Source organism: Struthio camelus, chromosome 3, assembly GCF_040807025.1.
Source record: "Struthio camelus isolate bStrCam1 chromosome 3, bStrCam1.hap1, whole genome shotgun sequence".
NCBI lineage: Eukaryota > Metazoa > Chordata > Aves > Struthioniformes > Struthionidae > Struthio > Struthio camelus.
This window is the reverse complement of record NC_090944.1, coordinates 102,342,060-102,355,718: the sequence shown is the minus strand read 5'-3', so window position 1 is coordinate 102,355,718 and position 13,659 is coordinate 102,342,060. Positions and strand designations below refer to the sequence as shown.

At 40.3% G+C, this 13,659-nt stretch overlaps 3 protein-coding genes across 11 annotated transcripts in view; 2 read left to right on the top strand and 1 right to left on the bottom strand.

Annotated features, from left to right (window-relative positions):
- EIF2AK2 (eukaryotic translation initiation factor 2 alpha kinase 2) overlaps positions 1-6,312 on the top strand; it is a 131,777-nt gene extending 125,465 nt beyond the window's left edge. For all 6 annotated transcript variants that reach the window (XM_068939374.1, XM_068939373.1, XM_068939375.1 and 3 more), the window contains 4 exons: positions 1,655-1,780; positions 2,387-2,485; positions 4,578-4,640; positions 4,744-6,312. In XM_068939374.1, coding sequence (XP_068795475.1) covers positions 1,655-1,780; positions 2,387-2,485; positions 4,578-4,640; positions 4,744-4,863 — 408 coding nt within the window. In that variant the 3' untranslated portion in view covers positions 4,864-6,312. The remainder of the gene's footprint in view (positions 1-1,654; positions 1,781-2,386; positions 2,486-4,577; positions 4,641-4,743) is intronic.
- On the bottom strand, positions 4,321-12,838 carry GPATCH11 (G-patch domain containing 11). 2 transcript variants are annotated; one of them, XM_068939383.1, is made up of 9 exons: positions 12,773-12,838; positions 12,269-12,353; positions 11,942-12,168; positions 11,005-11,046; positions 10,805-10,925; positions 9,942-10,032; positions 8,776-8,877; positions 7,977-8,058; positions 4,321-7,310 (listed from the first exon to the last, which is right to left on the bottom strand). In XM_068939383.1, the coding sequence occupies exons 2-9, from the start codon at positions 12,307-12,309 to the stop codon at positions 7,255-7,257; spliced, it is 762 nt and encodes a 253-aa protein (XP_068795484.1). In that variant the 5' UTR covers positions 12,310-12,353; positions 12,773-12,838; the 3' UTR covers positions 4,321-7,254. The 2 variants fall into 2 exon arrangements, with proteins under 2 accessions (XP_068795484.1, XP_068795485.1); XM_068939384.1 differs by having other exon boundaries at positions 12,269-12,368; positions 12,773-12,832.
- Positions 12,839-13,659, top strand: part of HEATR5B (HEAT repeat containing 5B) — a 62,216-nt gene continuing 61,395 nt past the window's right edge. For 2 of the 3 annotated variants that reach the window (XM_068939372.1, XM_068939371.1), the window contains exon 1: positions 12,840-12,912. The gene's annotated coding sequence lies outside the window, so the exon portion shown is untranslated. Of the gene's footprint in view, positions 12,913-13,659 lie in introns of all 3 variants that reach the window. The other variant, XM_068939370.1, reaches the window with a different exon arrangement.

Below are 13,659 nucleotides of genomic sequence, written 5' to 3'. Positions count from 1 at the left end.
CAAGGTTGCAAGCCTTTTCAAGGTTTCAAATGCTGGCTATAATGTTGCTTATAGAGCTTTAAATCAGTCTGTGCACAGGCACTGATACAATTTTTAATTACACGTTAACATACCATATTTTAAACAGAATTAACATTACTCACTTTTTCAGCAATTCATTAGTGTGGTGGTGGTTGTGAGAACTAAAAACAGCTGTAGCAAGGCACACTAAATGTTGATCTAGCTTGTTGTCCTCCTCATACAATGGGTAATTCCAGATACCTAAAGACTTTCAAGACTACCCCTCCAGTAACCTGAATTTCGTGGAATTCTTGAGCCAGAGGTGGAATCGTCTGCGTTTTGCATTCACAGCATGGTTCCAGGCCACATTCATTGCACACTCTTAGAATCTTTTCTTACAGACATGCATGTCATCCTGAGCTTTTCTGTGTGGCTTATACTATTCATTTGTTCTCCCCAGAAGGCCGGGAAGAAGACGGCTAATAAATGTCTTATCTCCCTACTTAGCTCTTCCCTCTCTGCTGGCTTCCTATACCCTTGCTCCTTCAGTCCTGCTTTACTTTCAGCTCAAACTCCTAGTTTTCCCTCTTCCTTTGAATCTGTTGCCCCAGTCTCTCATGTGTGGAATCTGGCTGTAAGCTACTTTAAAGTTCTGTTGCTAACTTGTCTGTCTGCATTTGAATTTAGAAACTTTTTTCTCCCCACTTCAGTCTGCTGTCCACTTAGATGCTTTGCCAGTTGAGAACTCAATGTCCCAGAATCCCAGCTGCAGGATAGGTTCAGGCTCTGAGATGAATGTCCGTTTGTGGCTAGCATGAATGGAGTCTTCGAATAGTATAGCCATGAAGCACTGTAGTACTGTGTTAAGTGTGTGAAGTTGGTCAAACTTGAACAGAATTAGTTTGGACATTCTTGACACAATCATCCCTTCCTGTAAAATCTTAAATCTCTCTCAGCCTTAGGGGCCACTGGAGCTTCTTTGAGTAAAAGATAGTGTGGCTTTTTTTGTTTTTGCTTTAGTAACATTCAGAAATGTATTTTCTTTATCTTCTTTGGAATGACAGGCGGTTTGGAAAACTTCAGCAAAATGTATATGATTCTATTTTTAGTTGCGTGTAACTCTCAAGTTTTAAAATGGGAAGTTCAAAGAAACCTAAATACTTAAAAGTGATACTGTGAGATGCCTAGAGTAAGCTCTGCAACTGACTTAATACAGACAACCCTGCTGTGAAACCTAGGTGAAACCATTGATTTGAGTGGAACTCCACGTGAGCTTAACGGCTCTGCCCAAGTGTATCAAATCCAAAGTGCTTTATAGTCTCAGATACTGGTCCTGGGAAGTGAAATGTTCTATGCAGAATATATCTGATGAGAGCTAAAGCATGACTGAGCTAGCGAAAAACGTTATGGTTACCATCGTGTGCACTATCTTAAAATTGGTTTGTATGTTTAAAAAATAAGTTAATTGAATGTTCCTCTGTTCCCCTCACCTCTTCCCGCCCCCCCCCCCCCCCATCTGTTTCTTAATACTAGTATCTGTGGAAAAACTACCAAATTTTATGGGGAGCTCTTCTGTGGTCGGTTATAGTTGACAACAAATGTTAGCCATATGGCAATTTACTTTTTTTTTTTTTCCCTCCTCGCCTCTGCATAGCCTCAGAATATATTCATATCAAATGAAGATAAAATAAAAATAGGTGACTTTGGGCTTGTGACCTCTGAGGCGTATAACCCTCTGACTGAAAACCGAGGAACAAAATCATACATGGCACCAGAACAGGTAATTGTCCTGCTGTATTAGCATGTCTGTTATACCCTATATTAAGTCTGTTAGACTTGCATTGTAAACTCAGTATTGGTTGTGCTCAGTCCTAATATCAGTACTAAACCAAGTTGCCTAAAGTTTCCTGGTGTGATTGTATACCAGCATAACCTCATTCTGGAGAAAGCAGCCTGCCAGTTTAGTTGTTGCAAACTACAATGTTTGAAGCTGATGCATAAGTAATACTCTTGCAAAAATAGGATGCCCACCATGAATTTCAATTTGAATGTAAGTAATCCAGGATTTCTGATAATTGTGGCATTTGAGTCTCTATTTGTACCAGATGCATTGGCATGTCTTATCTCTATAGGTCTCTAGAAGTGTTAATTTCAGTGTATTCAGTGTCACATAACAGTAATTATTTAACAGGTCTTTGGCAGAAAGGATTAAGACTAATTTGAAGATCAAGTAGTAGCTCCAGTCCTGTAGCATTTAAGTGAAATTTTCTACTGATTTCAAAATGTTTTGCCTTAAGAAGTGCTATCAAGCTGGATTTGATGGAAATAAATTGAAATGCATTCTTATGCATTTATGCCTATGTTTTGCTTGTTGTAATCTTTGTAGTTTGGAGACAGATATGGAAAAGAAGTAGATATTTATGCACTGGGATTAATTTGGTTTGAAATTCTTTCGGCACTGGCCAGTTGCCATGAGAAAACTAAGGTAGGTAATTTTTAAATTAAAAAAAAAAAAAAGCAAAACTAAAAAAGCAAAACCTCACGTTAAGTCATTGCTTTGCCTTGCTGCTGATGTCTCATGCTGCTTAGATGCCAGAAGGAAACTCTATATCTAAAGTACTGCCTCCGTTTATTTACACTTCCCTCTGTGATTCATTTCTGTAAGGCCTGTAAGTTTATCGCACTTCAGTTAAAATGCAGTAACTCTGGTAAAGAAATAATGTTTTTATTTTACTTATCTTCTACTGACATACAAACAGATTAAGGCTTAAGTGTGCTTAGCCATGTGCTTACATCTATGGAAAGGCTAGTCAAAGAGCTAAAAAGTATTATCCATTAAAAAACATCTCGAGTTTCTGATAAATCTTTTTGTTTGATCAGAACATTGAAAAGGATTATTTTTCTGTTTTTAGAAAACAAATCCTTAAGGGAGGGAGAGGAGACATTAGTCTCTGCCATACTCTCCTCTTTACTGCAGAGTGAAGCAAGAATAAAATTTCCATCAGGCCAAAACATCTGCAGTTTTCCAAAGTGGAAAAAAAAAGTGACTTGGAGTATGTGACTGTTTTGTTTAATTGAAAAAATGGTGCTTCAAGTAGAAATCATTAGTACTTTAAAGATAACTTCAAAGAACTGTTTTTTGTCTTTTTCTGGGTACTTTGCAGATTAATAGTGTAACAGGTTGTTTGCGCAAGCCTACCTATTTGTAGGCTGGGGATGAGGATGCTGAATGTCTTGTCTGATGTTATTATTTTGTAAGATACATGTATCTTACATAATACATGAGATATCGTTGGACCTAGAAGCTCTTTAAACACATCAGCTTGCCCCTTTGCCGATGTGGAAAAACAATACCAAAGTGGTTGTTTGACTTGCAGATTCAACTTTGCTCCGTTTGGCTACCTTGTAGTATTTTCTAAGACATCTTGTTCCTGCTTGCAGCTGACTATACAGATGTGTCCCTAGTCCCATAGCTTTTAAAGTTAAAAGGGCAAGACAATTTTTTAGTCTAGCTTCCTTAAAGTAAAGCATAAAAGTCCTGTGGCTGTACAGAAATGGAGAACTCATGTGGATGGAAAGTCCTAGGATGCTCTTCAGCTGCTTCATCAGCTTAAAATAGTAATTTCGCTCAGAGCATGATAGAATCTTTTGTTATATGGTGTTGGCAAGCCCTGTTGAAAGACCATCGTGCAAAAGCAAGGTTGGTGCTACGAAATGAGTAACTGGTTCATTTGATGATCATCAGCAGGTAGGATCAAAAGCCTAAAGGTATTGGTCAAGAATAGGAAAAAAGCTTGAAGTTCACGGGAGCTGTTGTTTTACTGGACATTGATTATATGGGCTTACTAAGCCAGACCAGTACAATCCAAAAATCTAGCTAATGATTCAGGCTGCATAGCTAAGTGCCCAAGAACACAATTATCTTTTTCTTCGGACACACGTTACAGTAGTTAACAGCCAAGAGGGTGATGTGGACATCTTTGTTTACCCAGAAAGCCACGTCGCGTAGGGCAAAATAGTTACCCGGAAGCAGTTTCTGAAAGCATGTAACTGTAACTATTAAGTATGTTAGTTGCTTTGAGTTCTACCTAGCACTGTTTGCAGTGACACAGAAATAAAGTGTATGTGATATAGAACAAGATAAAAGAGAGGAAGCATAGCTGCTTGGCTTGCAAATAACAAATAACATCCAAATGGTATCAAAGTAGGAAATTTAGTCTTCTCCCATCACTTTTCTATGTGATAAGGAAATATAAAAAACACTACTTTTAAATTAGTGCCAGAAAGATAATGGTTATGAAATGGAGAGTTTTGCCAGAATGAGCTCATCATTATAGTTTATGAAGCCTTTACGTTCAAAAGGGTACAACAGTTGATGACAAGACCATAAAAACAAAACAAAGTATAACCAAATGTAAAACTTCATAATTTTTACAAGTACTTTCTTTTTGAAGCTCTACCTTTTTCATAATTTGTATTTTCCTAATTACACATAACATTACTAGTTATGGGGGTTGGAATCTGGGATGCAAAATACAATCACTGAAAACATAGTGAAAATGTTACGTGACTTTCAGGTATGGAAAGATGTTAAAGAAGGTAACTTTCCAGAGGGCTTCACTGAGAAATTTGCAACAGAGGTACAGTATTTTAACCAATTACTTCAGCTGATGTCTTTATTTACTCATAAACAATAATGTATATTGATCTTTTTTTCTTGTAACTTAATTTCTTTTTCTGCAGGCATCTATGATCAAGAAGATGCTTTCAAAAGATTCCCAAAGACGACCTTCTACAACTCAAATACTTGTATTTCTTAAGTCTGTTGATAAAGACAACCCACTTAGAGCTCATACTCGCTAAATGCCATTTTAAAAGACTTGCAGAATTGCTTTGATCCATGTCTTTTGAAACTGATGAAATATTATTTCAGAAACAACAGCAAAACTTACGTCTTCTCCTTGATGCTTAGCCTTCCTGCCATTTATCATAGGTCAGGGAGCTTATTGGCTGAAATGGTCACATCACCATTCAGTCCCATCAGCTGCAGATCAAAACACTTCCCCTGGTGCACTTCTGTAAACATCTGCGTGTGTATGTTTTTAACCTGGAGCCACAGGTTGCAGATGAACTGACCTATATTCTTTAATAAGTAAAGGAACCTAGTCTGTGGCTCTCAGAAGATAAAGCTGATATAGTGCTAACTTCTGTGACAACTGCCTATATGCATGCTCTTAACATGTGCTGCATGCATTATGGGGTCACCTGCTGCTTTCTGTGAAAGTGCTGTCTTGTGGCATGTGAATCAAAATATTTTGATCTGTTCATGGTGATGTTCTTATTAGAATTAGCAGTATGCTCCCTTTAAGACCACAGGAAGTAATGTGCTGAACAGAAAGGAAAGACTAATTTTTTTAAAAAGCTAGAAATGGCTGTGGGTTACTTTTTAAAGTTCTTTAAGATATATTTTCTTCTCTCTGACCAACTGTCCAACACCTAGCACCTTCAGTGTGCTGGACTTTAAAGATATGTGTGCTTTTAAAATAAGTGTTCATTGAGAATTTAGATGTTTAACATCCAGCTTTAGGAAATCTAGTTTAAGAAGATCTGGTCTGAACAGCTGAATCATGAATTTTTTTAAATTTGTTTCTGAAAGGAATACGAAGGGTGCTGTAAAATATAGCAACTCTTTCTAGAGTTTTCTCAGTAGTATTTAAAATGCAGAGACCACCTTAAATATAGGTACTGCTAGCTTTTAATCGTCATTATCATACCAAAGCATGTCTAACATGTTCTAACAAGTGTTCTGAACACCTCTGACGGTCCTTTTCTCATCCCCACAAGAGGTAACAATGCAGTTTGCCTGTTACTCTTTAGTTACAGACTTCAAAGAGTTCTGACCTGGCTGAATAGGAAGAATTGGGCCCCTGGCGTGGGGGAGGAGGCTGGGGAACAGGGAGAAAAGAGAGACAAAGTACCCCTAAATACTTGTCTGAGGTGTATTTTTTTCAAACCATTCCCAGCTGTGGAGCCCCTGTAATTTCATAAGAGGCAGGCAAGCAGAGATTTCTAAGCAGGAAAATAGTTAATGAATGATGTGTAGAGCTTAAAATAGTGTCTGATTGGTTTGAAATGGGAAAAAAAAAGGGTGTTTGGTTAAAAGGAATAATAGATATGGCTGCATAATCATTTTTACACTCTTAAGGAAATCTACTGCTGATCTTCTGCAAGTGTTTGTCACTAAATAACCATCTGATGTTCTTTTGTCACATCTTTCTGTAACAAGTAAAGTTTTCTTTCTTTTTCTTGTAATGACTGTTATTTTTTCTTCACAAATACATACACTGCTATTTTAGACTACTATTAATTTCCTGGCATCCCTCTCCCCTGGCAGGGAGAAATGATACCATGATACAGACAAAACACCACGTGTTTGACTTCCTACTCCTTTTCCACCCCCTCAAAACTACTCTTATACTATGAAAACTGGTATATGGCAAACTTTAGCTGAATATCCTTTACAGTTCATGGGCAGAGTGCCCATAAAACAAACAGCATTACTTTTTACTACTAAATAATGTTGAACGTGGCCCAACACTATGATAGATTTACTCTGTAGTAATTGCATACTTCAGTACCTTTTATTAGTGGTGTTTACAGTAGCAGTTACTGTTCTATAAGAACAAAAAAAAAAATCTATTACTAGATAATGGGGTATGTTAAATATATTAATATATATTTTCTTAGCTCTACAAAATATCCACCTTTAATTAAAGATAATATCAGTTCAAATAATGCCACTGTAATATTTCACAAGCTTTTTTCACTGGGTATAAGATGATAAGAAAAAATAAACTCAGTTACAACACAGATGTACAACCATTCTTTTAAAGATACAAAAACACTTGTTTAACACACTATAAACAGAGTAACTAGTTAATAGTTATCCCCTCATTTAAACCTGAATTTTATTATCAGCTCAAGACAGGGCTTAAGTGAAGACTGTAGAAGTCTTACCTGCCTCTAAATTACAGTAGTGCAAATATAAACGTAAAGTTGTAATTCCTATTAAATTGTTAATCAAGCAGAAAATGCATAGAATGCTTCAGAAATGTGCAGTTTAACCCGTCAACATTTCTCCTCTTCTGCATGCTTTGTATGAATTCATACAGAGTCTGGCATAGTACTCCATCTTTTTTAAAAAAAGTTATGGACTATACATATTTATCTAGGATTCCTTTCTTTAGGACGACTTTAGTCATGGTCTGCAGCACTGTCTCCAGGGCAGTTTGAAGATAAATCTTCAGAATCTACAGAGTAAGCAGAGAAAAGTCAATGATGCCAGCTAGGAGGGGGCAATAAAAAACTCAGAAGTTATTTGCAGAATCTGTAAAAACAAATCAAAAAAATTAATGAAGGTGTGCAAGTCTGACAGCGGGGTTACTTGCTTTACGAATTCCAAAGTATACTTTAAAACGATGAAAGCAAATGAATTTAATTCTGTCCTCTTTGGTGCAACGAGAACAGATATACTCTCACACAATGTTAATGTAGGATAGTTTTCATCTCTCCCACAGCATGTGTTGGGCTGGATGAGGGCTGAGCACACAATCAGAGTACAATATGAGAACTTCTAAGCCAGCTAGCAGAACAGAAAACAAAGCGTCTCTTAGGAAAACATCTCTGACAAAGTTAAAGCTATCCAGTACCCTTCCGGCTTAAGTAAAGGAAAGATAGTTAGGGAAACTGGGTCAGACCCCTCATCAAATACTTGATGCTCTCCGATTCCAGACCTCAGAAAAGGAGAAGTGACTGAATAGAACAAATTAAATAAAAAAAGACGTGCAGGGATATTGTCTACAGCACTCTCCCTGGTGAAGGCATGACAGGCTAAAGAATATGTATCTAGACTCAAATAGTAGGATATATACTCAGCCAAAACAAAACATTTATATACCTGAAAGGTTTACTCTCACCTTCATAGGTTATTCCACACCAAATGCAGTAAAAATGTTCTCCTCTCAAATAAGCGGTCAGGATCTGTAACTTTTCTGATACCTAGAGGAATGTACAGGGATGCAAGGGTCAGGTGCTCATGACATAAAAGGGTTTGAGCTATTGGCTTTCCTGAAGTACACTGTTCACCCTTTTGCTATGGAAAAGTTACGCGATACTGCAGCTTAGTAAGGCATAAGATCCCCAAATTGTAGCCTACAGCACAGTAATCCGTGAAGTCTGGAAAGCCGATGACTTGTTAGCTCATCCTTGTTTCCCACTAAGAAATTTGCACTGAAGAGACAGCTAAAAATATGACTTAGGTGTTTTATTTCAAGTATGTGGTATTTTTTGTGGATTTTTTCGTATCCGATCTCCTCTGCAAATCAAACATATACAACTGAACAACAGTGGTGTGATCTAGTTCCTGTAAAAACTGGATTTCCAGTGTCCAATTTGAGATTACTGCTGAAGCAATTTCGGAAATTACTTAGTGTTTCTAAAATTCAGCCTAAGACATGAGGCATCCAAAATTAAAACTTCAAAGCAAATGATTTTGCATTCATCAAATAAATGATTTTGCAAGATCTTGGCTAAAACAAAAGTGTTTAGAAATTGATTTCTAGAGTACTTTTTTAAAGATCGGCTTCAAAACAGATTACCAATAAATCAGTGTTCTAAAGTTCTTTTACAACAATTATATGAAATATAAAAGTGTTTGTTGCAAGATTGCAGAGAAGCCATTCTGAATCAAGCCATTCATTTAGTTGCAGAACTTACACTCAAGTCTGAACTTGTGCATTCATCTTCCTTGTCTTCATCCTTTTTTTCTTCCTCTTCAGGTTCTGTCCAATACCAAATCTCCTTGGGAACATCAATATCCTTAATAACGAAAGATTTAACGGAAAGTTATCTGCTTCTGTAGTTTTTCCTATAAGATACCGGATAAAATCAATTTCTAGTAGGTGAGATATTAGGTTTTAAAACTTTCTTATAAACTATAATCAACAATTATTAAAGTTGTAGTAGACAACTAAGCACAGCAGTACGCAGAAAGGATTATTAACTTTTTCTTTTAACAAATATAAATGCAGGCTACAATGAACTTTTATTCCATCGATGTTCAGTATGTGTAAGGTTACACAGCAACATGATCTCACACCAAGGCCTTTTCTAGATGTGTTTTTATCCACCGAGGACGTGCCACCTGAAGTTCTTATATCAAGAGATCACACAACGCTTCCCAATTCACGTCAGATTAAGTTAACTTAAAGGAAGAAGACCCAACAAAGATGATTTAAGCTAATACAGCTGACTTTCCTTGAAACAGACTAGGGGGTATCATACAATCTCAGCAGAACTCTGGGGCAATATCAACCTCCAATAGGGTCATGAAAGTGAAAAGAAGACTTAAAATCTTCCAAGCAGCAAAGCTTTAAACTACTTCACCCTTATTACTCACCTTATTCCTAGCAGGCAGAAAGTTTTTTTTTTTTTTAAAAGCTTTTAGAAGTGTTTTTAAAAAGTGTTTTTTGAATCTGCTTATGCCCTAGACCATGATGTTGCTCCCTCATTTGAAGGAACAGCACTGCCATTTAGGACAGCCTGACATTGCTTTTGTGCTGTTTTCATACCTTGCAGTTGGCAACCACAAGAATTGCAATCCACAGGAGCAATCGCATGTGAGCTCTGATGACCCCAAAGAGCATGGGTACTCACATAACTTACCGTAATGGCTGGTTTCCCAAAAACCTTCAAAGAGCTTAACGGTGACAACATACACTTTGAGGCATTTTGAGAATACTGATGTGTAGCAGACTTTGTGACTTCAGCCTAGTTATCCCACCATTTTACAGAACTTTCAAGAACGGAATCACTACTTTGTTGATAGCCTCTATCTCTACCTGTAGCATTCCTTCCAGTCCAAAGAAATATATTTGCCTTACCTTTTGCATATCCAACTGCTGGCAGGCCCTCTGGCTTTTTCGAAGGTCTCCTTCCATCTTACGTTCTTCTTGCTTGTTTTTGAATCTTATTCTGTTAAGAAAAAGCAAATAGCTAAAACGAGCAGGTAAACAAACAGTGAGATGCATTACAGTCATAGGTTTTTCAAAATAGAAAATCTGTTAAGATATTAGCCATACAATTCCCTCAGAACCACTGAAAGCAGACCAGAGAAGACAATCCTAACCAGGACTATGCTGAAGTTGAGAAGTCCCTCCTGACATTGTTTCTGTGGGAGTATGCACATATTTCTTAAGAGTGATACCTTTAAATTATTATATTTTTAGGATAGACCTCTTGATCACACTCCACCCCCTGAATGCTGTTTCTCCACCAGGTTTCCACAAGACAGGAAAAAGTGGTAATGAAGCATCTGCAAAAAAATATAGCCTTGCCTGGCTTTTTCTTCTCTACATGTAAAAAAGTAAATCAAGAAAAAATAAAAAACAAAGCCCAAAACATTTGCCCTGATTTTTAATTGGCTGTAAATGAAAATCACTGTGGTAACCCTGTACCGGTGGATTTTATCTTCAAAAAGCTGATGCGTTTCTCTGATTTTAAAAAGTTGCAAATGCTTTCTCTGAGATAAATGAGTATTTATACTGTGCATTCACTTTTAATATTACAGTGTTCTTCTGCTGTTGCTTTAGAACTGAGAAGCAATTATTGTATGTTTCAACTCCTTCTCTATCCCTCATTCAAACAACATTCAGAATTAGTAACACACTGAAAGAACAATTAAACCTAAAGCCTAAAAAGAATGGCGTTATAGCCATTGCTTGGAATATTAATTACATCATTTTACCGGAACTGATCTGCAGCCTGCTCATTTGCTTTCTTTTTCATATGGAGTTTTTGTCTGTAGTTTTCTAGTTTTTCTTCGGCTTTTCGCTTTTTGAATTCCTCATGACCAAGCCCGCTTCTGCCTGTGTAAGTTCAGAATATGAATGTAAGCAGCTGAGAAGCTCCGATATCCAACTAAGTAAACTAGGAAGTATCACACACCTGTTTTTATGTTCAGAGGAATAGGTTCAACAATGCCTTCTCCTGTGGGGAGCAAAATAGGCAAGTTAAGAAATCAGGTCTCTCTCAAACCACGAATGCAGTATATTCAAGTAGACAAGCTGCTTTTATCATTAAACTTCTAAGTTTTCTTGACATTTTGTTGTTTGGAAATTGAAAAATCTCATATCAATTATACATTTAGTCCAACAGAAATCTAGTGCATTGCAAATCCCTTCTTTTTTTTCCCCTTGCCTCTTTGATTGCTGTATGCTGTTTACAGAACGGTACCAAATTGAAAGAAAACGGCATTGATTTGACATGTATAACATAGCAGTGATGAACAATAATTCATTGCTACATTCCTCTGTAGCATTTTTTATGCTTGAATCTCAGAACTTGACAAACATCAAGAATGTAAAGAATCTGTCCGGGTCAGTTTATTTCCTATTCGTCTGCTAGAGATGCATTAAAATGGCCCAGTTACAGATACTGTGTTTTTAATGATTTTCTTATTTCTTTTACTGAAGCTTCATAACAGTAGGCCGGTGTATACCTTTTTTTCAGAAGCCAACTATAAATTCAAATGCTGGGGCTGATTTTTTTTTTTTTGAACACCATTAACCTCGCAAGATCACCAAAACAAATTCCTGCTGCAACTTCTGTAGATACCACACACATATGGAAGTGCCACTTAGCTAGTGGAAAGTAGTGCTGCTTCCCTCAGGTCTCTCAATAGTCCATACCATTTTTATTTCAGTTCTTAGATATTTGCTTTCATCTTTTGTTCTGCCGTGACACACTGACAGTTCAGTAATGCTAGGGCTCCAAGAGAGGCATCTATTGACCTTGTCTATAAATAGAGCGGCAGCTGCAGCCCATACAAAATAAAGGTACATCTGCATCCAGGCAAACAGTTTCAGGCAGTGACAAAACTTACCACTTTTGCCAAGAGCTTGGCCACTCCTGTAGCCCATCTTCTGGAGCAAAGCAAAGCCTTTGTTCTCATTGCCTAACGCACTTTTCAGCACCAACTCACGTCTCTCTTTTTCTTCTTCTTTTATACTCTTCTGCTTGTTTTTCTCATTGGCTTCTTTCTGCTTCTCTTCCTTCTGAATAGCTTCTTTCATCCGCCTCACCATGGGCAAGCCTGGCCTGACATCCTGCCTAAGAATCAGTAATTCCAGCAAATATTAACACTTTTTTTTGTTTTTGTTGTTTTACATCTTTCAATCACTTAGAGAGAAAAACACAAACATCTACTTACTTGATAAACGAATCAGACATGTAATCTTCCTCTTCCTCCATGTTTAACACGCATGCCCTTTTCAGACCTCTCCGGCCTATAAACACTGTAATTACAGTCCCTCGGGGGAGGGAGGGGAAGAGGGGGCTGTTTGTTTGGTTGCTTTCGCAAGTAACCTGCTCTCAGGCGGAGGGCAAGCCTGCAGCTCAGCCCTGCCACACTCGCTGCGCAGCCGGACCAAATCCCCTCTCCTCCCCTTAGGGCTGCTGACGAGGCCTGGCCGCCCCCAGCACCCCCAGGGCACCGGCGGGGTTCACTGCCCCCAGCCCCTTCCCTGCCGACCACCAGCTGCTGCCACGTTTATCTGCCTTTCCCCGGCCACCACCGTAACGCTCCTCAGCCCCCAGACACCCCGGAGCGCGGCGGCGGCGGCGGCGGCGACCACCCCCTCCCCCCGCTGCCAAGACGCCCGCAAACCCGCGGCAGAGCGGGTCGGGGCCTCGGTAACGGCCGCCCCCGGCTCACCCGCTGCCCCGCACCGCGGCCCGGCCCGGCTCCGCCGCACTGCGCCTGCGCGCCCCGCCCCGCCCCGCCCCGCCCGGCGCCTGCGCCTGCGCGCAGGCCGCTTCCTGCCGGGCGGCCGCAGGTGCCGCCGCGGTACTGAGGTGAGTCGGGGCCGGCGCCGGGCCCGGGGGATTGGAGGGCGCCGCGGCAGAGCCGTTTGCGTGCCTGGTAGCCTGGCTGGGGTACGGGGTGGGCAGGGGAGAAGGAAGGGGTTCGTCCCTCGGCGGGGAGCGCCTGGCCGCGGTGCGAGGGGGATCGGTGACGGGGCGGGTGAGGGGCGCGGCGGCGCGTCCGGCGAGGTGCGTTTGTGCGTGTGTGTGCGCGCGCATACGTGTGTATATACCTCCAGGTGTGTCCGCGGGGCTCGAGGCCCTGTTGTCACGCCTCGCGCAGCCCGCCGCGGGCAGGACGCGGTCGCTGGACTTTGCCGGCGTAACGTGCTCCTGGCGACCGTTGGCGGCGGCGGCGGCGGCGGAGGCGCAGCCCGGGCGGGCAGGTGCCCGTGTCCCGGCGGCGGCGGCGCCGAGCGGGGGTCCTGCCCGCCGCCCCCGGCTGCCCCGGAGCCAGAGGAGGCAGCGTTTGTGTGGGTGTGCGTGTTTCTGGGGCGTGAGTGTGCCGCCCGGACGCGGTGTGCAGGTGTTTCTAGAAAGCAGCAACTTTCTGATTGTTTTTTTTGGAATTCTTTCTGCTGAGAAGCTGGTGAATAATTATGTAATGCAGGCTTGAGGCGTTACTTCTCGAGGGGTTTTTAAGCCAGGCAAGACTTACTGGGAGAGGTAATGCTGCTTATTAAACTAATGGATGCGGTTGGACGATCGGAGGCACAGAAAACCTTTCCATCTGATCCA

Coding starts and splice junctions, on each gene's coding strand:
- GPATCH11 (XM_068939383.1), bottom strand. CDS start 12,309: ATGGAGGAAGAGGAAGATTACATGTCTGATTCGTTTATCAA. Junction 11,047..11,941: donor CCAAGCTCTTGGCAAAAGTG/GTAAGTTTTGTC, acceptor TGCTCCCCACAG/GAGAAGGCATTGTTGAACCT. Junction 7,311..7,976: donor GTGTGGAATAACCTATGAAG/GTGAGAGTAAAC, acceptor CTTACTCTGTAG/ATTCTGAAGATTTATCTTCA.